This window comes from Takifugu rubripes, chromosome 6, assembly GCF_901000725.2.
Source record: "Takifugu rubripes chromosome 6, fTakRub1.2, whole genome shotgun sequence".
In the NCBI taxonomy this organism is placed as follows: domain Eukaryota; kingdom Metazoa; phylum Chordata; class Actinopteri; order Tetraodontiformes; family Tetraodontidae; genus Takifugu; species Takifugu rubripes.
This window is the reverse complement of record NC_042290.1, coordinates 12,248,489-12,275,291: the sequence shown is the minus strand read 5'-3', so window position 1 is coordinate 12,275,291 and position 26,803 is coordinate 12,248,489. Positions and strand designations below refer to the sequence as shown.

Sequence of the window (26,803 nt, the reverse complement as noted above, 5' to 3'; positions counted from 1 at the left end):
TATTTGATATTCTTAAAAACAGGAACGTGTTAAGTACGAGGGACAAACCTTTTTATGAGTTTATAATTAAAATAAATTGATATAGCTACAGTGTCGAGCTGCTCGAAAGGTTTTATCTATTGTCACGCGCATCAAAGTACAAGCAAACGATAAAATACTTTATTACTGAATATATTAGTACAATATTGAATCGTGGACAGGCCTGTTACTGACCACTAGGCGGCGCTGCTGCGCCTCGTTTGTGCGAAGACTGACGTCAACATTTCAGGCTGATGAATTGGAATTGAAAACGTTTTTGAAACACATCTGTGTGAAATGGCGGGGGGGGGTCTATATTAGTTTTTCAGTTGTTAAAACAACTTTGGAAACTTAGTTTCTTTAAAATCCCCCAAACTGCTAAATAGCTCACAAGTCCTGCAAAAGGAAGCGCTCCACCCAAACCTGCTGCACACGATGTCACACACTTCATTCATATCAGCAGAAGTTCTTCACATAGTTCACATGCACAGAAGGACACGCGCACGCGGTTGAGCAGCACAGCGGGAAAACTCACATGAGAGGAAACAACAGAAATAAAACTGCAGGAAAAACAGATTAAAAGAGGCCATAAAAGCAAGCAGGGAGCCTGTTGCTGGAGCTTCCCCTGAACATCAGAGGAAGAGGCTTCTTCCATTCCGAAGTGCTCAGCTGGTTTCTCTGCTCACTTCCTGACTGAATTAGCACCAATTAAGCATCGAGGTCTTTGACCAGGTGACTCTCGTGTCGATCAATTAGCTCGATGCTTTTGAAATGGAAAACATCTGACTTGATGCGAGATTGGTGTTTTTTATGCAGAGGACCTGTTAAAAAGAGACTTGTATCAGTTTAATTGTGTGATTCGTGTCATTTTAAATTGAAATTAAATTTTCTTCTATTGACATTTTATTTGCTTTTAGGGGAAATTTATGGTTACACAGTCGTGATTTTGTCGTGATTGCGCCATAAAAGCAGAGTTTGTTATTATTTCCCCAATTTTTTGAGGGGAATATTCATCTTTGGTCAGCTCGACCGTTTGTGCTCACGAACTCCGTGATGAGAGCAAATATGTGCACCCAAAGATAACCATCGACCCATTTTGGACGAGATTGCGATGACGTCACCCGCTGCAGAGCTCGAACCCCGTTTTATCAATGACCCCCACGTGACCCGCTCAGCCAATCAGCGATCTGCACCTGCTCGGTTCCGGACGCGCCGCAGCAACAAGAACCAGCCGAGCAGCAGCGCGGTTCCCAGGAGCTCAGCGGAGGCAGCAGCGGCGAGTCCGGAGCATCGGCGGCCCCCAGCAGCAGCTTCCGTCCGCCTTTCACACCCTCACACGCGGGGCAACGACTGCGAGCATGCCGCTGAAGAAGACGGTGGCCGCGGAGAGACGCATGGACCTGGCGTCCTTCTTCTGCATGATCGGCCGCCACGGACCGGCCGTGGCGCTGGCTGTCGTCGCGGTGGTGACGGTGCTGGCCGGGTTCTACATCTACCGGACCGTGACTGGGAGGCGGAGGAAGGCCGCATGCGCTGACGGCGCGCTGAGCCCCGGGGAGGAGACGGAGAGGCGTCGGTGATCCAGCAGAGTCGGCACCGCGCCGGGGAGTCAACAGGTAACAGAGCCGAACGCGAGCGCTGCTGGGCGGCCTGCAGGTCGGAGGAGGCGGTGGAAAGATGATCCGAGAAAGTGGCCCGCAGGGACGAGAGCTGAGAGTTGATATTATTTATAGGAAAACCTCCAGCCGTTCAGTTATTTAAAGGCCATTAAATTAGTATTGTTGCTATATAAGAAGTGGAGATGCACCAAAGTAAAACACGACCCTGAATGTATAACTCGGGTTTGGATTCCAGACATGAAACCTGCAGGACATCAGAACCCAGCGAGGCTCTGATCCTCCTCCTCCGTCCTTTTAAACTTTATGTAACTCATAGCGACAACAGGAAGTCCTTAAACTGCTGACGTTGAATTCTAAAGTCCAGTTTTAACTTCCTGAATGTCCTCCTATAACCCAACATGTTGCATCTGGCTAATTCCAGCAGATTTGAATTAAAACTGCAGAACACCTTCGACTAAAGGTGAGAAAAGAACCTTTTTATGGCATCGGGACGGACGGAACCGGTTAAATCGAGTCACAAAGGGAGGCGACGGGAGCTGCTGATAACCTGGATTATTCACTGACGTTCCGTTTTTCCACGATATCAAACGAATCGTTGACGTTCCCTCAACGTTCCTCGTCTCAAATCACCTTCTTGAGAGCTTCTTGTTCGTGTTTCAGACCTGAGTGGCGACGGCGTCACGGACGCGATGGAAGATGTTGGAAATCTCAGGCACCGTCCTGCTGCTGCGGAGAAGAACCCTCCGACTTTTGCTCCGAAGATCCACGCGGCAGGAATGAAGCCGACCGCTCAGACGGAGGAGGCCAATCGGAGCCCGGCGCCGCCGCACGTTACCGCCGCCGACGGCGTCGCTGAGGCCAGCGGAGGGGTGGAGGTGAAGAGCCTAGAACCGGGGAACCAGGAGGAGCACGAGGAGGTGAGGGCGTGCACGTGGAGACGACGGGTTTACATTCGTTCCTGTTTGTTTGAATCTTCGGTCGTCTCGATAACGACTCCGTCTGTGCAGGTGCTGGGAGATGAACGACCGGAGGGTGGAGACGTGAGCACAGGCAGCAGAACTGGAACGGAGGAGAACCGTCGGTGTTCCACGGATACTGGAGATGTTCCCGCTCCCCTCATCTGCCCCAGCAAAGGGCAGCAGATGGAGAAAGCGAGTCCAGAGGAGGGAAAAGAACCGTGCGATAAGACGTTCTGGTCCACAGATCTGCCGTCTGAGGCGGGGGCGTCTGCTCCGGACAGTCGTGATGATGGAGACGTGTCTGCAGAAGTGATGAGAGAAGATGCAGGATGTGATGTCGACGATGAAGAGGCAGCGCTGAGGTCTGCTGAAGTCTCCGACGCAGGTTCCTCGCTGCCATGGCAACGACAGGATAAAACGTCTCAATGTGTGGATGAGGTCTCTGAATCCTCCGTCAATGGTCTTGAACGACCATCACCTGAGACGGGGAACCCGCCTGAACCTCACGGAGCGACCAGCTGTGAAACATCTCATCTCCCCCCAACAAGAGAACTGGGCTCTGCTCCCGATGCAGCAGCTTCTGCGACCTTTCCTGATCCCGGTGTTGCTCCCGGTCCTCCCGTGGGTGACCTTCAGCTGTCCTCTTTTGAGCCAACGCAGAAGAAGGATGACGGAAACGCGTCTTCTGCCGGCGCTGGTGCAGAAAGCGGCATCTCCAGCCTGGCGGTCAGTCCGGACGCGGAAGCGGACGGAAACATTTTCAGTCCGGAGCCGCCGTTGATGGCGGGCGATCCACAGGCGATCAGCCTCTACGCAGATGATGCAGCGCTGTCCGCCGCCATTGAGCGGATGAGCGGGGAGACGTTGGGGCCCCTCCAGCCGTGTTGCTCCCAGATGTCCCACAGCACCAGCTGGACGGTGGCCAACGAGGACGCGTTTGGCCACGAGATCGAGGACGGTTACCACAGGCTGGTCGAGCAGTTCGCCGCTCAGATCGCCGTCAGTGTCACCAGCTTAACCGACCAGCTGACGGACGTCCGAGCCGCCCTCGAGGTCGTGGAGACGAGAGCGAAGACGAGCGCCAAAGAGAAGGAGGACTCGCAGGCGGAAGCGGACTGTGAAAGGTCTGAGATCAGCATCATGGAGGCCACCATGGAGACCAACGAGTGGATCACTGACACCGCTCCCCGCTGCCCCCTGGCTGCTCCCGGCTCCTGTGGATCACCCAAACACCCGCCCGCCGCCCTCGGACCGGCGTTCCGCTTGCGACGCCGCCCGCGGCCGACGTTCCTGCCGGGACGCTCCTCGCTGACGAAAACATGGAACATTTCAAAAAGGTGGTGGCGGTTCAGCCCATGCCTCAGAACGTCACGTCACCTTCCGCGTCCATTATCACACCCAGTCGCCGCACCAGACGGTGGCGGTCACCGGCGATCAGCCGGAGCTGGGGAGCTGGAAGGAGTTCCTCCCCCTGGAGAAGGTGAAGGAGGGCGACTGGAGCGCCGTGGTCGGCCTCCCCACCGAGAGCCACGTGGAGTGGAAGTTTGTGTTGCTGGACAAGGGGGAGGTGTGTCGGTGGGAGGAGTGTGGCAACCGGCTCCTCCACACGGGCGTCGGTGACGACGTGGTGGTGCACAAATGGTGGGGGCTGGTTTGAAGGTGTCGGAGTGGGAGGGGCCAGCGGGGCAGGGGGGGTAACATGTTGGTGTGTGAGGGGCCAGCGGGGCGGGGGGGGTAACATGTTGGTGTGTGAGGGGCCAGCGGGGCAGGGGGGGTAACATGTTGGTGTGTGAGGGGCCAGCAGGGCGGGGGGGTAACATGTTGGTGTGGGGCGGGGCAGGGGGGGTAACAGCGTCGCTGAAGAAGGTGGACTCACCCCGATGGAGAGGAAAAGGAGGCGCGACGGTTCTGACGCCCGGTCGGGCCCAAACGGTCCTGCCAAGGTTCCGAAGACTCGGATCCTCCCGTTTGAATTTGGAACTCCGCAGATGGAAAATGGGACTGTGGAATTTCTTGTTCAACCTATTTCGATGTTATCTGACGTTTTATTGCTCGAACAAAGTTGCTCATTGACGCAGACGATCGTTGGGCGTGTCGTCGGCGCCAGAAACACGTTTATGGGTCATCGACTGACCCGGAAGTTCCTCAGTTAAGGTGGAATTTCTCAGCACTCTTCCCCGTTCTTCCCCTTTATTGCCCTCGTGTTCCGCTCGTCTGCTCCACCACACAAATGCAACGACGTTCACTTTGGTTGCAGCGATTATTGAGCAATAATGGTCCCGTTTGGTCCCGGGTCGCGTGCCCCCCCCCAACCCCCCACCCCCCCCCCCCCCCCCCAGCTTTGAATCCCAACACTGATTAAAATGCTTCTCCTGTCAAAGGTGTAGACTTTAGAATCGCTGTCTAATTATGCAACTTTGTGACGACGACGTTCTTGTTGAATATTTGCTGCCAATAAACTGTCGAATGAACCTTTGCTGCGTTTTATCAGGAGAACTCGGACGTGCGCGTCCAGGGCCCGGTGACATGTTTGTCCAAACTTTGATCCGTTCTTTTTTTAATGATGAAACTCAAAAGCATCAAGTGGAAGTAATTTTTGTGAATCATTAACGATGAAGGACAACAGAACATTTCAGGATCTGAAGCAGAATCAATTTGCAAACTCGGCAAAAAACCTCAAACTGTGACCTGGTTCTGGGTCCAGCTGGACCGGAGCTCGGTTCTGTGGCCGGGCCCAGCCAAGTGTCAGCGGTGTCCTGGTGGCTCTGCTTCATCTTCATCATCCTCTCTCTCTCTCACACACACACACACACACACACACACACAGAATGCGAAGCACTCGGCAGCTCTGACCCGTTCTCCTCGGCGGCCTGCTGGGTTCCTCATTTACACACTGACATGTGATCGACGCTCCTTCGGGCTTCGAACACACAACCTCTGCAGGTCGTTCACCTCTGCGTCGGGCTGGAAGCAGGTCAGCAGCAGCCGATCGGGTCACAGGTTGTTTACTGCTGACACATATTGATCCAGGAGCGCCAGATCTTCCCAGATCACCGTCCTCTGAAGCCCTGAGGTCACAGAACGGGACCACTTGAGGCTTCAGGGGTAAATTAACAAGTTCCCCCAGGGGCAAAAGCACTTCCAGTCCGTTATTCATCAGGACTTAAGTGAGGATGTTCTCACAGGAACCGTGGAGCCTTTGATCTCCGCTGCTCAGCACTGGATCCCGGTCGTGACCCGGCAGGATGAAGAGCATCAACGCAGCAGATCCAGGGGTCAAAGGTCACCACCGGCCGTGCTGTTTGATATTTTTAGGTGCTGATTAAAACCTCTGTTATCTCCAAACAAACAGGACCCGATCAAAGTCCGAAGCTCTCGTGTGTCCGGCAGCAGAGCAGCAGGCGGTCACGTGAGCGCTCGGCCCGCCGGGCGTGAAATTCTCCCGTCTCCTCTTACAGACGCGCCTCTCGCCCCGGCGTCTGCCGCCTCGCCGTCGCTGCTTTATCTGCTCTTCACCAGGTCTGCGTTTTGGGAGGTTTTTTTCCTGTCGGTGGTTCAAATTCAACATTTAACTACAGAAACATCCAACCTTCATTGATCCAGAACGCCTGAAAATAGCAGCTTGGTTGTTTTTTTCTGTGAGAACTTTGATGTGAAAAACAGTAAAAAATGAGGGAAGAGTTCATTGTGAATATCTGAGGGCCGTCTCCAGGAGGCAGCTCGTGCCCGTGCTCGTGCCCGTGCTCGTGCTCGTGGGTTTAAGCAGGCGGTTATTTATAAATCCCAGCATGTTCTGGGACCCTCTGATCTTCCCCGCTGCCCAAGCAGAGCAGCCTGACCTTCCTAATTTAACCTCCATTCTGAAGATGGTTGGTGATGCACGGTGATGACGTCACGCATCATGTGATCTGAAGCTGACATGATATGAGGATGATTTCATCCCCTTCTCTTTTCTCAGCATCTCCATCTTCTCTTCCATCTCCAGAAGAACTCCAGAGGAAAGAGAAAAGAAGCAGAAATCAATGGAGAAACAGCAGCACGGGAAGAATCGCCATTCCATTTTAGGAGTAAAAGTTAAAAAGAGTTTTAAAGTTGATATTTTGAGTCCAGTGAAGCTTTAAGAAAAAGAAATCTCCGAAACTGAAGAAGGGCAGAAAAGGACAAAGATTTGGGGGAAGATTCCTGCAGGAGGACGCCGCAGATGTGCGCAGATGTGGGTTGGCAGGTCTGCAGATGCTTTATCGGCCTTCTGCTCGATGATGAGAGGTGATAAAACTGGACCCTAAAAGCCGTCCAGTGCTGGTGCCTCGAGATTAAGATGAGAAGAACTTGGCAGCAGTAAAAGTTTAATGTTGTCACAGTGTTTGTTGGTCAAGACAAAGCAGATGTCACCTTTATAATTGGCTTCTTAGGGCTACATATGTTGATTATTTCATTCTGATGATATAAAAAAAGAAATTTCATCATTTGTAAAAACAGAAGCTTTGATAAAAGCGTTGCAGAGGCAACACCGACCCCTGGTGGTCAAATACGTTACTGACGCACAGCAGGACGGGCGGAAACAATCGGAAACAACGTTTCAACCTGAGTTTAAGGGAACATAAATAGAGCTGAATGTTGGCTTCTAAGATAATCAATTACAAAAAATTAATTTACAACTTGATATTTGTGGAATGGAAATTTAGAACGATGAATTAAAATGAATAGGAACACAATTTTGAAGGTCTTACTGCAGTTTTTAAGCCCGAAATAATAAAGCCGTCACATTGTAAAAGCAATTAAATCTCCTTTTTTTAGTAGTGAAAATGCTTCAACGGTGCTGTGAGTGACTAAGAGCAGAAACAGAAAGAAGCGCAGCAGCACCATAGAACAGAATATTCATGTAAACTAAAACCTGCCGTCTGGCCTGTTGATGCCCTTCAACACGTGTGCGGAGAAACCCGCCTCCATCATCACAGCCGCCGTCGTGGCCCGGCCCCCCAGCCTACGAGACCTGGGAGCCTTCGGGCTCCTCCGTGATGGTCCGATAGTGCTGAGGCTGGCTCTGAGCCACAGCCGAGTCTGGATGGATGAAGAGGGCCTGCCGAGGCCTCAGCGGCCTCAGCAGGAACTTCTTGGACGTCACCAAGTCACCGTAACACCCTGCGAGTGTGAGAAGGCGTAGCTGGAGCGGCGGGTGCTGATTCGCCTGGTGGGAGGACGGCGAGGTGCCGGAGCTGGAGGCGGCTCGTTGTGCATCTTATACCTCACCTGTTGGAGACATCGTGCAACATTTATGTTAATTCTGAATAGATATAATGTAAATATCAGCATGGTTTGTGTCTAACAAGAACCTTTCGGTCAGATTACATTAAGCAGCGATCCAGCTCTTCCAGATGGAAGGGCAGGGACACCGAGCGTTCACCTGCCCAGGGACACCGAGCGCTCACCTGCCCAGGGACACCGAGCGTTCGCCTGCCCAGGGACACCGAGCGCTCGCCTGCCCAGGGACACCGAGCGCTCACCTGCCCAGGGACACCGAGTGTTCACCTGCCCTTCCATCTGGAAGGCTTGGGAGCGTCCTGCAGCTTGTCCATGTGCCTACAGAGAAAGGCTCATGTGCTGAGAGCAAGGACAAGCTGCTCCTGTTTCCTGCAGAGATTAGAACATCCCAGAATCTCCACATTTATCCCCACGTGGAACAGCTGGGAGGGCGCTCTGACCTGGCCCAGCTATGGAAGCTCAAAGCCGTCGGCGAGGAGCCCAAAGGGCGTAAAAGTCAAATTGCATCTGTCCTAAAATCAGACGTGGTGAATCGAAGCGTTGGCACCTTGTCGTTGATGGTCGGTCGGAGCAGAAGGGAAACGAAGCGGAACGCCACGACTGGGAGGGCACAAAGGAGGGTGGTGAGGAAGATGGTCAGCCAGACGTTGGGTTGGTTGAGGGAATTCCTCCCCGTACCTGGAAGACACGTGCACGGTCAGTCTGTGCTCGTCGACTCTTAAAGGCAGATGTTCCAAAACAACCAGTGAAGTCGAGGTTCTGACGCCTCTTAACTGGGCTCTGAATGTGTCGGCAGCACCGGTACCGACCCAGGAAGGGGAAGTAGGAGGTGAAGATGAGGAACATTCCGTTGCTGCACATGGTGAACGTGAGCGCGAAGTACGCCGCCAGACTGCCCCAGGTGAAGAAGTGGTTGACCGCCGTCCAGTAATGGGTGTCCAGAAACAGCTGGAAGATGGAGGTGCATCAACTCAGGCGTCGGACGTGCACGTCCGACACAGCAGCCATGGTTCCGTGCTCACTCACCTGTACGGTGACCACCACCATCAGACATGTCTGCACCAGAATAGCGAAGGACTGATAGTCGGCGATGTCCTTGCCGTCGTCCCGGACCATGTCCTGCATGGAGGCCCAGGGGACGAAGAAGAGGATGAAGGAGCTGTAGGAGCCGTGCATCAGGCAGCGCAGGAAGGCCTTCTTGCTGAAGTACATGTTCAGCTGGCCTGGAGTGTAGAGCTGCGGATGCTGGAAACTCCAGCGGTCGTTCACGTCCTACGGAGACAACCAAACCGACTCAGGTGTGTCCTCCACCACCCAGCCTCCGGGGCTGGAGTCTGCTTCTGTCGGCGCTCTTTACCTGATCGAAGATGCTCAGACTGAAAACAGGAAGCGCCGTGTAGACCAGGTTGTAGACGGTGATGAACCACTCGTCGTACACGTTCTGCACGGGCGACAACGGCGTTAACAAGAGCGCGAGCTAACACTGCTGACACCTCAACGCCGTGTCTCACCTGCGCAGAGAAGCCGCAGAAAAAGGCGTACCAGAAATGGGTCAGCGTGTAGGTGAAGTTCTTGAAGAAGAAATATCGCAGGAACTTGCACATGCGCAGGTAGGACCAGCGGCCGTGCACCAGCAGGAGGCGCTGCAGGTAGCGGAACTGTGCGAAGGAGAAGTCGCTGGAGAGGACGGCCTGCATGCCCTCCTGACCGCTGATGCCGATGCCGATGTGAGCGGCTGCAGGAGCGACACAACACACACACACACACACACACGGTGAGTTAGAGCCACCGTCCGGCCGATGAGGCCAGAGCGCCCCGCTGACCTTTGATCATGCTGACGTCGTTGGCGCCGTCCCCGATGGCGAGCGTGACGGCCTGCTTGTACTTCTTGACCAACTCGACCACCTTGGCCTTCTGCAGCGGCGTGACCCTGCAGCAGATGACGGTCTGACACATGGACGCCATCCGCAGCAGCTCCAGAGGAAAGTTGTCCAGCGCAAACGCCTGCAGCCAACGTGAGATGTTGGGATTCTCAGAAGCTTCTGGAGCCCAGCTCCAACACTGAGACGCTCACCAGACTGTGTCCGTTGATGATGAGGCCATATTCTCCGTCCACCTTCTCGTCCTGCAGCGTCTGAGTCCTCTGAAGCCAGAAGAGGCCAGAGCGAGAGCTGACCAGGACGGCTCGTCCGCCGAGTCTGGGCACATTTTCCTTCTTGCGTTTCTGGAAACAGAATGTGGATGTGTGAAGGTCTGAGACTGAAATCCTCCTTCGTGAGCTTGGGTTCTCGGCTCTGACTCACTGCAGCTCCTCTTTGACTCCTTCAGCCGTGTTGGCGGACACAATGAAGATGTCGTTCATCTCTTCTCTCAGCATGTTGCAGGAGTAGCCGATATTTTCTGCCGTCTCTATTTCAAAACATTCCCAAATGAATCGGATCGTATTTGGCGGCGGTGCATCTGTGATAAAGGAGGCTGACCTTGTTTGTCTCCGGTCAACACCCAGATCTTCATATCTGCTTTGGCCAGTTGGTTCGATGGTCCTGTGGGACACCGTCCTGCAGCTTGTCCTCCACAGCTGTTACACACCAGCAGCTGCAAACAGGACGGTCAAACTACAAATATCAGCATTTGTTAAGTATATTAAACTTTCAGGTGGATGTTTAATGAAGTCACTGCTGAGCTGTGGCGCTCCTCAGGGGTCCACGTTTGGCCCACCCAGAAACCCTGTTATTTCGTTTATGGTCTCCATCACGTGCACAGGTGGCTGAAACATCGACCGTCGCATCGATCAGGTCCTACGAACCTGCAGGTCTTTCTCGATCTCCTCATAAAGTTCATCAAGTTTCTCTTCTCGTCCGTCCATGGCTATGGTGGCCTCGTAGTGGCGCCGTTTCCAGCCTTCGATATAGTCCTCGTCCAGATCCTTGTAGGCCAGAGCGAGCGTGCGAAGGCCGTCGCCAGCGTACTCCTGTGGAGGTGCAACGGGTCAGAAGGATTTCCAGAACCGCGTTTGATGAACGGATGAAGGCGTCACTCACGTTGAGGTGTGATGTCGTCACCTCCTTCAGCTTGTTACAGGATGGGTGGAGCCTTTCAAAAACGATGGTGTCGGCTCCTTTACAGTACAGGGTCAGTCTGCCTTCAGGGCTGCGAACTGGGGTCACAGAGGAGGTTTGGACCATGGTTGCTATTCAGTGGGATGGTTGCAATGCTGCTATTCAGTGGGATGGATCTACTGGCATCTGGGATCGACTATGTTGTGCGAGCGGAGCTGAAAATGGTGCCGTTTACACAAACAGATCGTGCTAACCAGTGGCGCGAGCGGCGTTCTCACCTATGACCGACATTCTCTTGCGTACGTTATTGAAGTCGAGAATGGCCAGAAGCTCGTAGACGACTTTTCGTCCCATCTCCACAACCATGATGGTCTCCGGCGTACGAGAACGAAACACAAACCCGAAGTTTCGCGCCGCGGTGACCAGAGCGCCCTCGTCTGGTGACTGAGCCTGATAGTTGAGCTCCCCTGTGAAGACCAAGAGTTAAGATGGTCCCCTTAATATGGAAAAGAGAAGAAGGAGGAGGAGGATGGGGAGCGTTCGCTTGCTAACCTTCCTTCTTTTCTTCAGGCATGACGGTGTGACAGAGAGCCAGAAGGCGAAAAAAGTCCTGAACCTCGGCGTTTCCGTCCTTCGCCGCCTCCACCAGGTTGTGGTCATAGAAGGCGAACTTTGGATCCGCCAGTTTGTTCCAGCTGAAGTCCACCTTTTCTGTTTTCTGTAAAACAAAAGCAGTGAAGAAGAAGCAAAGAGGCCTGAAATCTGCCAGCGTCCATCAGACCTCATGTCTCACCTCGGTTATTTCCACCCGTTGTCCTGCAAAGTTCAGCAGCTCCCCTGGAAACACAGAAGTTTGGGTCCAAAACTGCCGTTCTTTATTTTTCCCCATGACGGACCGAGCTGCTCACCGTAAGCCCTCCCACTGATGGAGCACTTGTTGAAGGTCATGATGTTCTGCGTCAGGGTTCCCGTCTTGTCGCTGAAGACGTATTTGATCTGGCCCAGCTCCTCGTTGAGCGTGGTGGTCCTGGCCTGGGCCGGAGTGTTGTTCTTGGGGTAATACATCTTCCTGTCCCAGTTGATGAAGAAGCTGTTGCCCAGACGGATGAACTCCACACTGGTGGAGGAGAGAAGCTGTGAGATGAGCTCCAGGAGAACAGGTCCGCTCGCTGTGAGAACGTACCTGACGTAGAGGGAAATGGGCACCAGCGTGTTGAGGACGATGACGTAGGACCAGAAGGAGAGGAAGACGGAGAGCGAGAGGTTCGTCCCTGGCTCTCGAGGGAGGAAGGGCGTGAAGATGTTGCCCTCCCTCTCCTCCCAGATGTAATTGCCGATGGTCATAATGGCGCACAGAGAGGCGAGCAACCCGAAGATCTGAGGAGAGGCCAAAATGTTTCTCTTCTCATGATTTCGCCTTTTCCAGAACGTGACGAGCTGTTTTACAAGCGTGGACTTTGTGTTTGAGCCCGTTCGTCTTACACACAACACGATGACGTTCATCAGGTGGTCCACGCTCGTCCGCTTGAAAACCGTCTTCCCGCTGTTCTGCATCAGTTTGGTGTCGGGACCTGCAGGGATTCATCTGACGTCACGTCCGTCCGTCCGTCCGTCATCGCTCTGCCACAATAAGCAACCTTTACCTCCGAAGACGACCAGGCCGAAGCACCACTCGGTGTTCCTCAGCGTACATCCTCTCAGCAGGATCTTGTCGTTGTCCAGGCCGTATGTTTGTCCGTTCACGATCAGGTTCCCTCGGAACTTGTCCAGGTAGTTGTTGGGGGGCTCACACTGGACCTCACCTGCCAGAGAAGGTCGCCACCGACATCAGCACAACCTGAGGTAAAACGGGGCGCAGCCAGCTGTGACCTCTCACCGTTGAACTTCGCCAGGACATCGATGGCGTCTCCCATCTCTCCGGTGACCGTCGAGGCCTGTTTCACCTTCAGGTTGGTTTCTCTGGAACGGAACAGATAAACTGATCTTCCGGTCCTCAGGATGACTTCAGTGTCCTCCTGAGCTGAATGTGGCTCCATATTTGGGAGGGCGTGGACGTGCATCAGGACGACTCACCCGTCCAGTTCAGCCGTCTCCACGTAGACCCAGATTGAGAGGTTCACTGCTGGACAGCAGCAGGAGATCCGCCTGAAAACCGACCGGAGGACAGGACGGGCGATAAGGACGCAGATAACTGCAGGAACTTTGCCTCGCTGCTATCACCGATAAGCCGCCGCTACTCTGATAAAACGTGCACTTCTGCGACGCCCACGACGTGCTCATCATCCTCCACCACCTTCATGCTTACCGTCACAAACTGGTTGTTCTGCAGCTTGATTATATCTCCAACCTGGACATTCATCCATTTCTCACTTCTCAGCCTGGCAGGAACATAAAGAACGGAGACGAACGTGAGAAGCAGCTCGCCTGGCGACCGGCTCACCTTTTGGCCGAGGGGCAGGAATGACTCACTCTCCATCGATGAGGACGTCCACCATGCGGTTATTCACCTGGTTGTCACTATTGTGTCGTCTCTACACAGACGACAAAGACACCAGCATCACATTTACGGTCTCCCAGAGTTGTGATTCACTCCTGAAACAAGTTTGGTTTGAGCTCACTATGTCATCAGTGGCGTCTTTCACTGCCGTTATGGACAACACGAAGACCAGAGGGACGGCCGTGGTGAACCAGGGCAGAGAGGACACTTGTGGGATCAACTGTCAGGATGAGAACTGGGTCAAACCGTGCCTGAAGGGCCCAACGAGGCCAGACGTGACCAGCGTGAGGAACCTACCTGAAGGATCAGGAGGAAGAGGAAGTAGGCATTGGCAAGTCTGCGGAACTGCTCGAAGAGGTTGAGAGGGAGGAAGGAGAGGAGGTTGTATTTGGAGGTCTTGATGGCGTTGTTCTGAAACCAAGGTGGACGTGATGATGGCCGCATTTCTGAGTCAAAGGGCGGTTTGTGGCTCGTTTCACGTTTCTACTTACTGCGTAGCCAAAAGTCAGGTTGTAAGGTCTGTCGTTAGCGCGCAGACGTCTCTCCGTCTCTGCCGGCCAAGAGTATTTGGTGTATTATTCAAGCGTGTGTGTGTGTGTGTGTGTGTGTGTGTGTGTGTGTGTGTAATCACCTGCATGTTTCTGTTTGCCACACAGCCCACCACAGTATGACAGTAGCGAGCCCATGGTTAGCTCCGGCGCTCCATCCTTCACACCTAAAGACAGCAGCTGTTTACAGGCACCCACCACATCTGTATGAGCGACACATCTGTGTGTAGCGACACATCTGTGCGTAGCGACACATCTGTGCGTAGCGACACATCTGCGCGTAGCGGCACATCTGCGTGTAGCGGCACATCTGCGTGTAGCGACACATCGTGTAGCGGCACATCTGCGTGTAGCGGCACATCTGCGTGTAGCGGCACATCTGCGTGTAGCGACACATCGTGTAGCGACACATCTGCGTGTAGCGACACATCTGCGTGTAGCGACACATCTGCGCGTAGCGACACATCGTGTAGCGACACATCTGCGTGTAGCGACACATCGTGTAGCGACACATCTGCGTGTAGCGGCACATCTGCGTGTAGCGACACAATCGTGTAGCGACACATCTGCGTGTAGCGGCACATCTGCGCGTAGCGACACATCTGCGTGTAGCGACACATCTGCGCGTAGCGACACATCGTGTAGCGACACATCTGCGTGTAGCGGCACATCTGCGTGTAGCGACACATCTGCGTGTAGCGACACATCTGCGTGTAGCGGCACATCTGCGTGTAGCGGCACATCTGCGTGTAGCGGCACATCTTTATGGAGCGACACATCTGCGTGTAGCGGCACATCTGCGTGTAGCGACACATCTGCGTGTAGCGACACATCTGCGTGTAGCGACACATCTGCGTGTAGCGACACATCTGTGTGTAGCGACACATCTTTATGGAGCGACACATCTGCGTGTAGCGACACATCTGTGTGTAGCGACACATCTTTATGGAGCGACACATCTGTGTGTAGCGACACATCTTTATGGAGCGACACATCTGTGTGTAGCGACACATCTGCGCGTAGCGACACATCTGCGTGTAGCGTCACATCTGCGTGTAGCGACACATCTGCGCCGCGGCCGCAGCACGATGGCTCATCTTACCAACTTCTGGAACATTGGATTCGTTACAAAGGAAGAAGAAGGAGGAAGCTCGTCCACATCTGAACGCTTTCTCCTCCTTCTTCCACTTCTGTGTGCGTTTTGTTCCTGTTGTGAGATTAAAAATCGTCTTCGGGATGGTTCCCGGTTAGTTTGTCTCTCTGTGTCCTTCTGAAAGTTAATGAAAAACGTGCGCTTTTGTGTTGGATGTGTTATCAGGGCCGTGCGCCATAAAACCATAAAACCGCTCCTTCCTCAACCTTTCGAACGACAGAGACATCTCACTCTGCCCAATAATCAGTAACCATGACGGTTATTATAGTGACATGACCATGAACGAGAGAATAAACAGGATCCAGTCAGGAAAATGATGCTTCAGGAAGTCCAGGACAGGAAAAGGAGCCAAAATGATCAGATTTCTTTATAAATCAGGAGTGTGTCTGCATCAGAGCAACAGCAGCGACCCTCGTTATGGTGATCCGATACTTCACTGCTTCGCTTCCCTTCAGGGGCTTAAAATTGAGTTTAATTTGAGTTAAATTTGAGTTTGGATTTAAATTCCCTGGTTTTCTAAAATATGAGCTGCTCTTTGATCCGCTTTCTGCCCAGTTTTGTGAAGCCAAATGAAAAGCGGTTACGCACCACAGAAGCCATGACGGACTGAAGATCAAAGGCAGGAATCTGGTCTCTGGTCTTGGTCTGGGCTCCTCGATGCTCCCAGAGATGGGGTTCCACTGGAGGGGGTCTCTGGTCTTGGTCTGGGCTCCTCGATGCTCCCAGAGATGGGGTTCCACTGGAGGGGGTCTCTGGCCTGACGAGAAGGGTTCCTGTGGAGAGAGGGAGGGTTCAGGTTCATGCAGGAAGAGCTGGGATCCACTTGAGCAAACAGTGCAGTGATCTTTGGACCTGCATAGGTGAAAGACCGGCCAATCAGAGGCCAGGATTCCTGCTGTGTGACGTCATCTGCTTTAGCTGCATTTAGAGCGGTTAAAAAAGGGAACACCTTGGCGGAAGTGCTCCCAGAAAGAGAGCGGCAATACGTCTCCCTGCAGCACGGGACAGGAAGTAAACGGTGACCTGAAAAATAAATAAATCTGAAAACATAAATGAAAGTGAAATGAGACCAATAAAAACTATGTTATTCAATTTTTATTCCACATTCTGACAAAGTTCAGTAAAAAACAAACATTTGTGAGGTAAATGAGCTCTTACACTAACAAATGTTTGGTCTTTAAAGTGGTATTTGTGAGGATGACCCACCACAAGTGTCCTAAAATGGATTAAAGTTATGAAGCAGCCTTTTATAACAGGCTTTTTTTGGTTTGGACATGTGTGTGATGTGTTAAAGTCGTTGCCAAGAGATAAAAATGGACGTCACTCACTTCAAAAGCAACATGAAAGATTCTGCAAATCAGCGTCAATCATCTAACGACTAATCGAGAGCAACACAAACACCAGCGTGATTCACGACCACTGAGAACAGTCACTTCCTGGTCAGATGGAGCATTAGCGCACAGCTAATTAGCACCGGTAGACTTTAGATATCCTGGTTTTGATCTGACATCAGGCAGACGCTCCAGAACCCATCCTGAGATGTTCTGTTCATTCTGGAGGCCGTTTGGTTCCAGGAACCAGGCTGGACCAGACACAAAGCAGTGCTTTCATGTGATTTATGCTTAATTCTGACCGAGCCCAACAAATTTACCTTCACTTTCCTCTGGTGTTCTGTTCTTCTGGAGGTTCTCAGTGGTTCAGATCTGCTCTTTTCACCTGAAAAGTCCAGCTTGGCCAGCAGGGGGAGCCAGCGGGGAACGTTACAACTTTTAACGTGACAAAAGTAAGAAAAACAGGCCATATTGTGGAGTCTTCTCAAGTCTTTATACAAAACTCATTAAAACAGAATGTTAACACGGTGAAATCAACATTTCAGAGTCGTGATGGTACAAAGAAAACACACAAATGCATTTACTGGTGAGGAGTGAAGTATTGCCATCATTCAGTGGAAGTGCAAGGGTCACGTGGAGACAAATCCAAAAACTTGGCACAAGGATCAGAGAGTACAGAGTAAAAAAAGGGTCCTAACATCACCAAGATGTGAGTTCCTCTCATCAAACATCTCGGCTGACGACGGGAGAGGAAGGAAGAAAATACCACAGGTTTAAAAAGAACAGACATTTGTCCTCAGTAATGGTCAGAGTGGAGGGAAACCGAGGATCAGCTGGAGCTGCTAAATTAAGGCCACGACAGAAGGTGGATGTAAACGCAAATATTCAGACGAAACGACATTGAATAACTGATCACAAGCAGCTGCTTTGATTCCCCTCAGATCAGATCAAACAGGAACCTGGAGCAACTTGATGTTTTTATCCTCTGCTAAACATCTCTAAAGAGAAATATGAGCCACTCGTCACGTATATTTAGATCACCGACTTCATTCCAATCGTTGATTTATCAAAATACTTGGCAATTTAGAAACAAGAATCTAAAATCTAAAAACAGCTCCGTCAGTTTTGTTTGGAATTGACACATTTTCCCAGGAATGTCCAGAAATCCCAGTGGGGCGAGGACACCAGTCCAGAGTTCCCAGCAGAGCGAGCAGCCCCCCCCCCCCCCCCCCGTCAGTGATGGAACCCAACAAGGCACACTGAGCTGGCGGCGCTCCAACCGGACCGCCACCAACCTGAAGCGCCGCCGAAACGTCCAAAACGGAGCTGACGGCAGACGAACGGCGCCACATTTACTCGAAGCATCACAACCGAAGACACGTTCACAGTCGGCAGAGCGTAAGGCATCGACGCGGTCGGGCGGGGTTCCTACTGCAGGACGCCAGGCGGTGGGGGCGTGGCCTCGGTGCTGCGCAGGCCACGCCCCTCGCTGCATCGCTTCCTCATCTGCCCTCCTCGGCCGAACGCGTCTCTGACTTCAGCCTAACGAACTCCTTGGCCACATCGTCACTGGAGCGCTGGGAGAGGATCCGCATGGCGGTGAGGCCCGTGTCGTCCATGTGGACGCGCTGGCCCAGCGGACACCAGCAGGCGCAGCCGCCCTTCCCGGTCACGTCCCTCAGCTGCACCACGGCCACGCCCACCACCCCTGTCAGCGCGGCCGAAGCAGTAGTCTTTGACGCAGAGCTGCAGCTCGTAGCAGTCGAAGCCCTCCTGGTTCCCCAGAACGCTGCCGTCAAAGGACATAAACACGTGAGGAGAGCGAGCCTCGCTAGGACCGACCAATCAACCAATCAACCAATCACTCAATCAATCAGGACGCTGGCTCACAACAAGCACGTACAAGTGGAAGGTCTCGTTGAACTTGGGCGACCAGCTGTTGTTCTTGGATTTGGTCTGGAAGCGTCGCTTCCTGTCGCTGAGGTGGGGCCCGATCACGCTGACCTCCACGAAGGGCCGGAACATGCCGGACGTCTGCCACTTCAAATCGTTGGCGCCGATGACTGCGAGAGACGAGAGGAGGGTGAGGCGGCTGGACGGAGGCGTGGGTGCACCCGGGCCGCAGGACTGACCTTTGACGGTGACCTTGCGCTCGCCGCTGCCAGGCTGAGTGTGCAGCTCTATCTGGACCGAGACCTCGCCGATCGGCTTGTCCACACCTGAACCTGGCGGAGAGACACGTCTGAGGTCATGCAGCAGCCACAAAAACACACCTGGAGGGGGGGCGGGGCGTCGGCGTGTGACTGGGAGTTAGCCCCGCCCATCAAAAACGTTGAAAAGACAGCTGTCGTACCCCGGCTGGGCGGTATTTTCTCGCTGGGAGTCAGACGAATACCTTTCCCGTTGTGTACTGGCAGCACAGGAGACAGAGACAGTGATGACACAACAACCTCAACACAACACGGAACGGTGAGCCGCCGGGCGCCGTTTCCCGCCGGGCACACCCACCCTGCGCGTGCTGCGTGGTGACGAAGGTCTTGATGAGCGTGTCGGTGGTCTGCGTGTAGAGCGACAGAGCGTGGCGCAGCGACGGACAGCTCGCAGCTCTTCTCCAGGAACGCCTTCTTCAGGCCGTTTCCACCTGCGTGGAAATATTGCTGCCACAGAAAGATGCCGAGTCAGCCGCTGTCTGCTTCGGAGAGGTCAAAGGTCAAGAAGGTGGAGCAGCAAAGGCGAGCGTGTGGGACCGAAGCTGAGATCTTTAAATCCACCTCAGCTACTGCAAACATCAAACCAGATGTGCAGATGCAACCGACCTTGATGGTGTCCAGAGCCACGTCCATGACGGCGCACTGCCGGGGCGACAGGCTCCTCGCCTCCCCCCCCATGTGGTCCTGCCAAACCCCCAGCAGAGAGAGAGTCATGCACCGTGACCCAGACCCACAGAAACCCGCAGCAAACAGTTCAGATACCTTCAGCTTGGACAGCTGACCCAGTTCCTTAGCAGCCGACAGAATCTGCGCTCCCTGGATTAAAACAATAATCTGCACGTCAGGGAGAAATGAGGTCAGCGGGGGGAGTGGGGGGGGCTGGGCGAGGCGCTTACGAAGGTGTCGTTGCCCTGTGGCAGGACGATGGTCTTCTCCAGGCTGCTCATCACAATCCTCCACAGCTCCTTCAGCACCCGTTTCAGAACCGTTTTCTCACACACGGCGGCGAACAGAGTCAATCTGCAAACACACACAGCAACGTCGCACTGACCCAGCTCGCACAATCGACACAGCTCACTCATGCTTTCACAATTTCCTGCTGAAACAGGAAGTAGCGTCGAAGGCGAGAAGACCATAACCCCAACAGAAGGTCAGCGCGCCCTCTGCTGGTGGCTGCGGGGAGGACTCGTTTTTAACTGCTGGACACTCACTTCCCGTCCAGGAAGTCCATCAGCGGCCGCAGCATGTTGTCGGAGTCGGCTTCCACCTGGTTCTTGGTGTTGGCGTTGAGCGGGCCTTTGATCTGGTACAGCAGGGACGCCATCTGACGCGTGCACTCGAAGATACGAGTCTGAAAGCTGAAGGGAAGGAAGCGGTTTAGTGGTGTGTGTGTGTGTGTGTGTGTGTGTGTGTGTGTGTGTGTGTGTGCGTGTGCGTGTGTGTGTGCGTGTGTGTTTACCTGTTCCCAAACGTGCTGCTGAGCTCGTCCAGCACGTTGTTCAGCTTCACCTGCAGGTCGTTCAGCAGGTCACTGGCCTCTGAGTCCATCTGAACAGAGAAGAACACAAATCCAAAACATCTCACAAAGTTGAAGAATACGGAGGAAACGTGTGAGCAGCGGCGCTGCGGGATTCTGGGAGTTCTTCTTGGGGGGCGGGAGGTAAACTCAATGTTTGTGATGGACATTTTTTTTGCTGCTGGAGTTTAATCACAAAGACTGATGGGAGACGGGCGTCAGGAGAGGGGGGGGCGGGGGGGATGTGACCCTGGGGGGATGTGACCCTGTGGGGATGTGACCCTGTGGGGATGTGACCCTGTGGGGATATTAAACTCCATCAGGTTTGAGAGGAGGAGGCTCCAGGGGAGGGGGGGACGACTGGACTCACCTTCTGATGCTCGCATGTGTTTTGAATCTACGACAGCAGAGACGTAAAGACGGTTAACGTTTGCACGAGGATTAACGTTGGGATACAGGAGGAAAAGAAACGAGACTTCTGTCGTCGCTTCGGGATTCAGGCCCCAAGTTTTAGCTCCGAACTCTGACAAAACTGTTACGTGAAATGAACGTGTGAGACGCACCTGCTGCCTGTCGGACTAATGCAAAGGAAAGAGAGAAAAGACAAATCAAAGGGGAGAAATCAAAGAGGAGAAATCTCCTCTCAAGAGGAGAGGAGAGGAGAGGAGAGGAGAGGAGAGGTGGAGAGGAGAGGAGAGGAGAGGAGAGGTGGAGAGGAGAGGAGAGGAGAGGAGAGGACGAGGAGAGGAGAGGAGAGGAGAGGAGAGGAGAGGAGAGGAGAGGAGAGGACGAGGAAGGATCTACACACCACTGTGAGAGCGTGGGGTCACTGTTGGTGACGACAGCGGGAGAAACCACAGTCACAAGTTCAATCCAACAAACCTCAAACTCTATTTTCTCCCCTTCATCCTCCTCTTCCTCCTCACTCTCCTCAAACTATGAGAGGAAATGAAAAAATGTTCAAGTGTCCAAGAAACCGGAGCCGCGGCGTCAGCAGGCTCAGCGTGCACGTGCACATGCAGTCATGTGTCCCAACATGTTTGCATGTGCAGAAACTGGCCGGCCAGGCTAGCAATGCGCTAGCGCTAGCAGTGAGACAAAGGTGTGACCTTACGAGTGCACGGAAAGATCAGCTTCAACTGTGGAAAAGCCAAAGGCGGAGCTAAAGAACAAAGGTGAGAAGATGCACTAGCTAGAGATAATTAGCTTAGCTTACAAAGGTGTCTTGCAACAACACGACGGTGAACAAATGAGAATTAAAGGTTGTTTATCTTTAGGATTTCAGGTGAAACGGACCCACGAGCAGCTCTGCGGCCGTTCCCGACAGCGCAGCTCAGTTTGGATGAGAGGTTGTTGAAGAACATTTGTAAATGAGCGAGGCAACAATCAGCAGCTGGTCACTCAGGTGAGACCAGGAACACCTGGAGACGACGGGCAGATTCTGAGCTCGCGTCTAATCTACGCCTGAGGGAAGCTAGCCTGCTGTCCAGCAGGAGACAGCATCAACGACGCACACTCTCAGAACGACCATCCACACACCCACCTCCTCCTCTCCTGCCCTCTCCTCTTCCTCCTCCTCTTCGTCTCGCTTTAAGCGTAAAAACAGCCGATAAATCACGACACTTAAACTAGCTAAATGCTACAGAAAGTGTACTAAAGCACATCTACGACCATCGAATATCCTGTAATAAGTCATCAAACAGCCTCGACTGAGCTACAAAGACTCAAACGAGTGATCTTCTTCACACCCATGAGCTTTGATGAAGATCTGAAGTCATCTTTCAGCTAAACACACACAGCTAAGCTAGGGACGTACCAGCGCCTCCTCTGTGGCCGTCTGCAACACAAACAAGCCTCAAACATCAGCCGTGGGGGGGGGGGGGGGCACTGGAGCCTCAGGCTCCTCACACTTCACCTGTTTGGCTCCCATGGACTCAAACATCTTCTCCAGCGGGATTCTCAACTGCTGCACGTGTTCATGAGGACACACGGCTGCAGACACAAGCACAGAGCTTCACACCGGACGCCTTTTCACCAAACCTCAGCAGGTTCAAACTTACGATCTTCTCCTTGTCGATGTAAGAAGGAAAACTCTTGGTGAGGATGGAGCTGTACTGCAGCAGAACTTTGTCGATGGTCTGCAGAGAAGGAGAACCAGCTATTTAAGCCATCAGAGAACGTCTGCAGCAGCGTTGGCGGCGGCTACCTTCGAGAAGCGGCGACTGTACTGAGCCAGGACGTTTGGGTCGGGACACTCCAGCTCCTGATGATCTCAAAGCTCTGGTTGAGCTGGGTGAAGATGTCCACCACGGAGCAGGAGAACAGAGCGTGCTCAGATGTTTGCTGGAACTGAGAGAGCAGAGAGGAACCTTCAGGCATGACCGAGAACGAGACTGGCGCCCGTCGCAGTCGCCCTCCTTACGCCGTCTTTTTTTGTCCCTCTCAGGGCTCCGTGCATGAACTCCATGGAAACGTCTTCGTTTTCATCCAACCACTGCAGCACAAACTGGAGGAACCAGCTGAGACGGAAACAGCCTTTAAATGTCTTACAGCTCTCACCACAATGTGAGTCTCCATGACAACCAGAGAAACATCAGTCTCTGAGTGAGCTTCTTACGATGGGTAGTCGGGAGTGACGCCTTGAAAGTTGGGCAGCTCCTTCACGTACTCGTTGTTGAGCCACTTGACCTTGAAGTGCAGGTCATGTAGTCGGTGCTCTTGCACAGCCGGTGCTTCTCGTGCTCTGAACACCGAGGGGACGGATGGAGGTCAGAAGGTTGTCCAGACTCTAACAGGGCAACATGAGCAACCTGCGGGAGTTTCACCAGCAGACCTGCTGACCTACCCTCCATCGCATACTTCATGTCCTGAGCAAACAAGGTCCACATGACCTCAGCGGACACCTTCCCCACGTTCAGCTCCTGAGGGAATCTGAAAAATAAGATTTAAGCTATGGGCTTCATTCCTCCAGGCTCTGAAGCTTCACAGAAGGTGTTGCTCACTGATTCAGCACAGGGTGTGTAGGAGTTCCTGTCTTCTCTATGATGGACACAATCAGCATGATGAGCTTGGGCCAGAAATCCAGGTTCTTGATGCTGGGACCCTGCTCCTCCAGCGGCAGCTCCTCTTTGTTCTGATCAGAAGACAGTTTGATGCGCACGAAGGTTCTAACACGCACGGACGATCGCGAGAACCCGACTCACTGGCTCCACAGGCTGGTACTGCCGACTGTAGAGCTCCTGGCAGTTGTTGAAGATGTAGTCCGTACGTGGAGTTGAGGCAGGCTTTGACGCAGTCCCGCACCACCTGGCTGGCCCTGGGTGGAGACTGGAGCTCCTGGACCTGAACACGGAACAAGAGCCGTCACACCGAGCCTGGACTGTAGATGAAAGCAGACGGCACAACGGTGAGCCACCTTCATCCTGAAGAAGGTGATGCTGGTTAGAAGGTCCACGGTGGACTTGAGGTCCTGCAGGCCGGTCTTTGCTGCCGGCGGGGAAGTGGTTCTGCAGGGAGGAGAACAGAAAGGCCCCATGAGATGCTGATCTGCCGCGTTGCCCTTGGTTTCAAGAGCAGATGCCAGTCTGAACATCTGAACCTCCTCACACTGCTCGTGAAAAGAAGGAGCGAAAGGAAGCGCAGCCATCAGGAGAGAAGGCTGGGAGGTCTTACCCTGTAGGTGGAGAGGTCAATGCGTAGGGAGTTATGAAGCTGGTCCAAGAGCTTGACGAAGCGTTCTTTCTGTGTGGCGTTGAAGACAATAACGTTGAGAACCTTTGAGATGTTGCAACAAACCTTCTGGAAATCATCACTGTTCTAATTCATTCAGCGACCAGATCACTAATCGATCAGATCAGATCACTAATCAACAGCTGAAGGTGCTGCAGCGAAGCACCTGCTGGAGGACGGAGCTGGAATGTTCTGACAGTACAAACCCCAAAGTTGGAGGCAGCAAAGCGGTCGGAAGCAGACACGTTGGTGGAGGCGGTGGTGGTGGGCGTAGAAGGCGTTGATGTTGGCCAGCAGGGTGCTCATCACCGCGGGAACGCCGGGACCACATGTACTTGGACGACAGGCAGGCAAAGTGTCTGAGGAGGAGAAGCACAGCGTCAGCTTGAAGGTCTCAGAGCTCCGCTGGAGCTCCACACACCGTGGAGGAGGTCTCACTCACGTCATGGCCTGGTAGATGGACTCGATGCCGTAGCGCATCGCAAACTCATCCACGATTTCCTGCGGCACGTCGTCAAAGTAGATCTTCCACGAGTCGTCTCCGCGGACTTCAGGGATTTGACCGCGCCCTGACCGTGGACGTCGGTGGAGTGGTGGAACAGGTTCTGCACAGGACGAAGATTCCCAGAGTGGTTTCACACATTTTGTGCGGGATCTTAAGAGCCCAAGAAGCTGGGAGCAGCTAGCTGCGGATACCTCATGCAGACAGGTGTACTGCACGTGGTACGCCGCCACCTTCTCCTCTCCCTTGATCTCCACGTTGATTGGAGGCGAATGGCACCCGAACACGGCGGACTTGTCTGTCCTCTTCTCTGTAATTAAACACAAGCACACACTGAGTCCGAACTGATCCCAGCTCCGTGACACCAGGGTCCGTTACCAACATCACTAATTACAGACTATTAGCGTGGCAGCTCCGCGGCCGCTAATGGAGCTCCTCCGGCTGATGGCGAGGTAGCCGACGGCAGCTCCTCTGGAGGTGGAGCGGCCCGGCGCCTCAGCCCTGCCATTAGCCCTGACAACAGCATGTCATTATGGGTAATTTGCACACGGCGAGGCGACGTCGATTTCCGACTGCTGATGCTTGATAATCACACATGGGGAGGAGAAAGTGAGGTGGAGCACGAGAAGACGGAGAAGGACGAGGCCTCACACGTGACTGAAGATTCTCACTGGGCAGATCTTCCACCCTGACCTTTAACCTCTTCACCGCAAGCCCTTAAAGCCGAGTCCCCCCTCACGCATCAACACACTGACCCAGGTTGTACCAGACGTCCATTTCTCCGCTCAGCGTTCGGACTTCGATGATACTTTGGCCCAGGAAATCGTCAGATTCCCTCTTCAGACGCTGCTTCACTTTTGACTTGATGTCGTCGTCCTCGTCCCAAACGCGCACTTTGATCCGGTCGGAGAAGTGTGTGGCACCTCGCTGAGGTCAGAAAGACAAGAGGAAACTGAAAACATCTGTCAGCCACCGTCTGCTTCAGCTCGCCGGCTCCACTCCTCTCTAGGTCCCATTAGCATCAGCTAGCTCCCATTAGCCGTTGCTATCGTCGCTCCTGCAGCGTTCTCACACATGATGTCGGCGACTTACTATGGAACTTCTCCTCCCACACGGGATTGAGGTTGCCGTAAATGGTCTTGGTCCTCTTCTTGGTCTTGCCCACCTGGACGGTGACATACGGATCGCTGGACCCGGTCTTGTCCTTGGCCTGAAGTCCTTGAGCACAAACGACTAATGACAGAGAAGGAAAGACACCAGGACCACGATTATCACAAACGAGTTTCAACGAGTGCGGAGTGATCGTGAAAGCCGTCTCACTACCGGTGATGGTGATCTTGGCGGACCACTTGAGGTGCCGTCCAGCACACTCTGCTTGATGGTCTTCATCTGCTGCGCGTGGATGGCTTTACTGATGATAAAGACCTCCCTGATGAGCTCGAAGATCTCAGGTTTGTTCCTTTCCCTGATCTTCATCCTGTCCTTCATGGCCATGATGATGTTCTGGGTGCGGTCCTCGGCGCCGTGCTTGGAGCTCTTCTCAGCAGCACCTGAACATTGGGAACGTGGATGCGAAGGGATCCGCAGATCCTGAAAACTACTGCTGAAAGTGCTCAGCGCTTACTCACGTTGAAGGCAGTCGGCATTCAGCAGCTCCTGGCACTTCTCGTGGCACTTGACCCCACATTCCGAGCAACGCATCCCTTGACGAGCTATTCCCCACAGCAGCCCCTCGCACTCGTAGCAATACGTGGGCGTGGTGGCAGTCCACACCTCGAAGTTGTGCGGCGTGGTGGCAGGATATGGGATAGATGAGAGCCTGCAGCGTCTTCTTATAGACGTGATTCTTCTGCAGAAAGACGCAGCTGCGTTTTAGCTGTAGAAGCTGCAGCTCTCTACCAGAAGCTAGCGGTTGTTTGTTAAACATACCAGCTCCTCGTCCTTGATGGAGGACCGCGCAGCCATGGCAGAGGCGATGCCCGCCTTTCTGGCTTGGACAAGGGACTGAAGATAACGTTTGTACCAGTTAGCTTTGTTAAACATGTAGCAGCCGAGAGCCGAGCTTCAGACGAGGGAGGTCAGTAACAAGGGTGGTGAGTTGGGTTAATTGTTAGCTCAAAGTGATATTAGTTTTAAGCAAGAAGAACGAGCTTATTTCTACATTAGTGCTATTAAATGTTAGCAGTTGTGTTAGTCCTTTTATTATCATCTGTTCAGGACTCAACGGTGAAGGTGAGGGAAGGTTCTGTCAATCATACTTTGAGGATAATATCAAGTAGGAAGACCCCTGATCGAGACGCATGCAGGTGCTTTTCATTTGTTACGATTAAGATGTTATCACCATGAACTTGTGCTGGTTCGGTCCCACTTGATACTGTTGCACTAAAGGAAAAGAGGCAG

The 26,803-nt window shown here is 53.3% G+C and overlaps 1 protein-coding gene, 1 long non-coding RNA gene and 2 pseudogenes across 3 annotated transcripts; 2 read left to right on the top strand and 2 right to left on the bottom strand.

Annotated features, from left to right (window-relative positions):
- The first annotated feature begins 911 nt into the window (after positions 1-911).
- On the top strand, positions 912-5,068 carry LOC105416600 (uncharacterized). Its single transcript, XM_029837711.1, has 3 exons — positions 912-1,634; positions 2,298-2,554; positions 2,645-5,068. The coding sequence occupies exons 2-3, from the start codon at positions 2,327-2,329 to the stop codon at positions 4,214-4,216; spliced, it is 1,800 nt and encodes a 599-aa protein (XP_029693571.1). The 5' UTR covers positions 912-1,634; positions 2,298-2,326; the 3' UTR covers positions 4,217-5,068.
- A 399-nt stretch (positions 5,069-5,467) lies between these two features.
- LOC115250192 (uncharacterized) lies at positions 5,468-6,727 on the top strand. 2 transcript variants are annotated; one of them, XR_003888773.1, is made up of 4 exons: positions 5,468-5,701; positions 5,782-5,878; positions 5,949-6,115; positions 6,582-6,727. It is a non-coding gene; the product is annotated as an uncharacterized lncRNA (long non-coding RNA). The 2 variants fall into 2 exon arrangements; XR_003888774.1 differs by having other exon boundaries at positions 6,555-6,727.
- A 184-nt stretch (positions 6,728-6,911) lies between these two features.
- LOC101075811 (probable phospholipid-transporting ATPase IM) lies at positions 6,912-15,944 on the bottom strand (annotated as a pseudogene).
- A 976-nt stretch (positions 15,945-16,920) lies between these two features.
- Positions 16,921-26,540, bottom strand: LOC115250191 (protein unc-13 homolog B-like; annotated as a pseudogene).
- Between the last annotated feature and the right edge of the window lie 263 nt (positions 26,541-26,803).

Bases quoted from the DNA above. Each gene is read 5' to 3' on its own strand.
- LOC105416600 (XM_029837711.1), top strand. From the start codon at position 2,327: ATGGAAGATGTTGGAAATCTCAGGCACCGTCCTGCTGCTGCGGAGAAG. The intron at 2,555-2,644 runs GTGAGGGCGTGC...CCGTCTGTGCAG, and splicing joins ACCAGGAGGAGCACGAGGAG to GTGCTGGGAGATGAACGACC.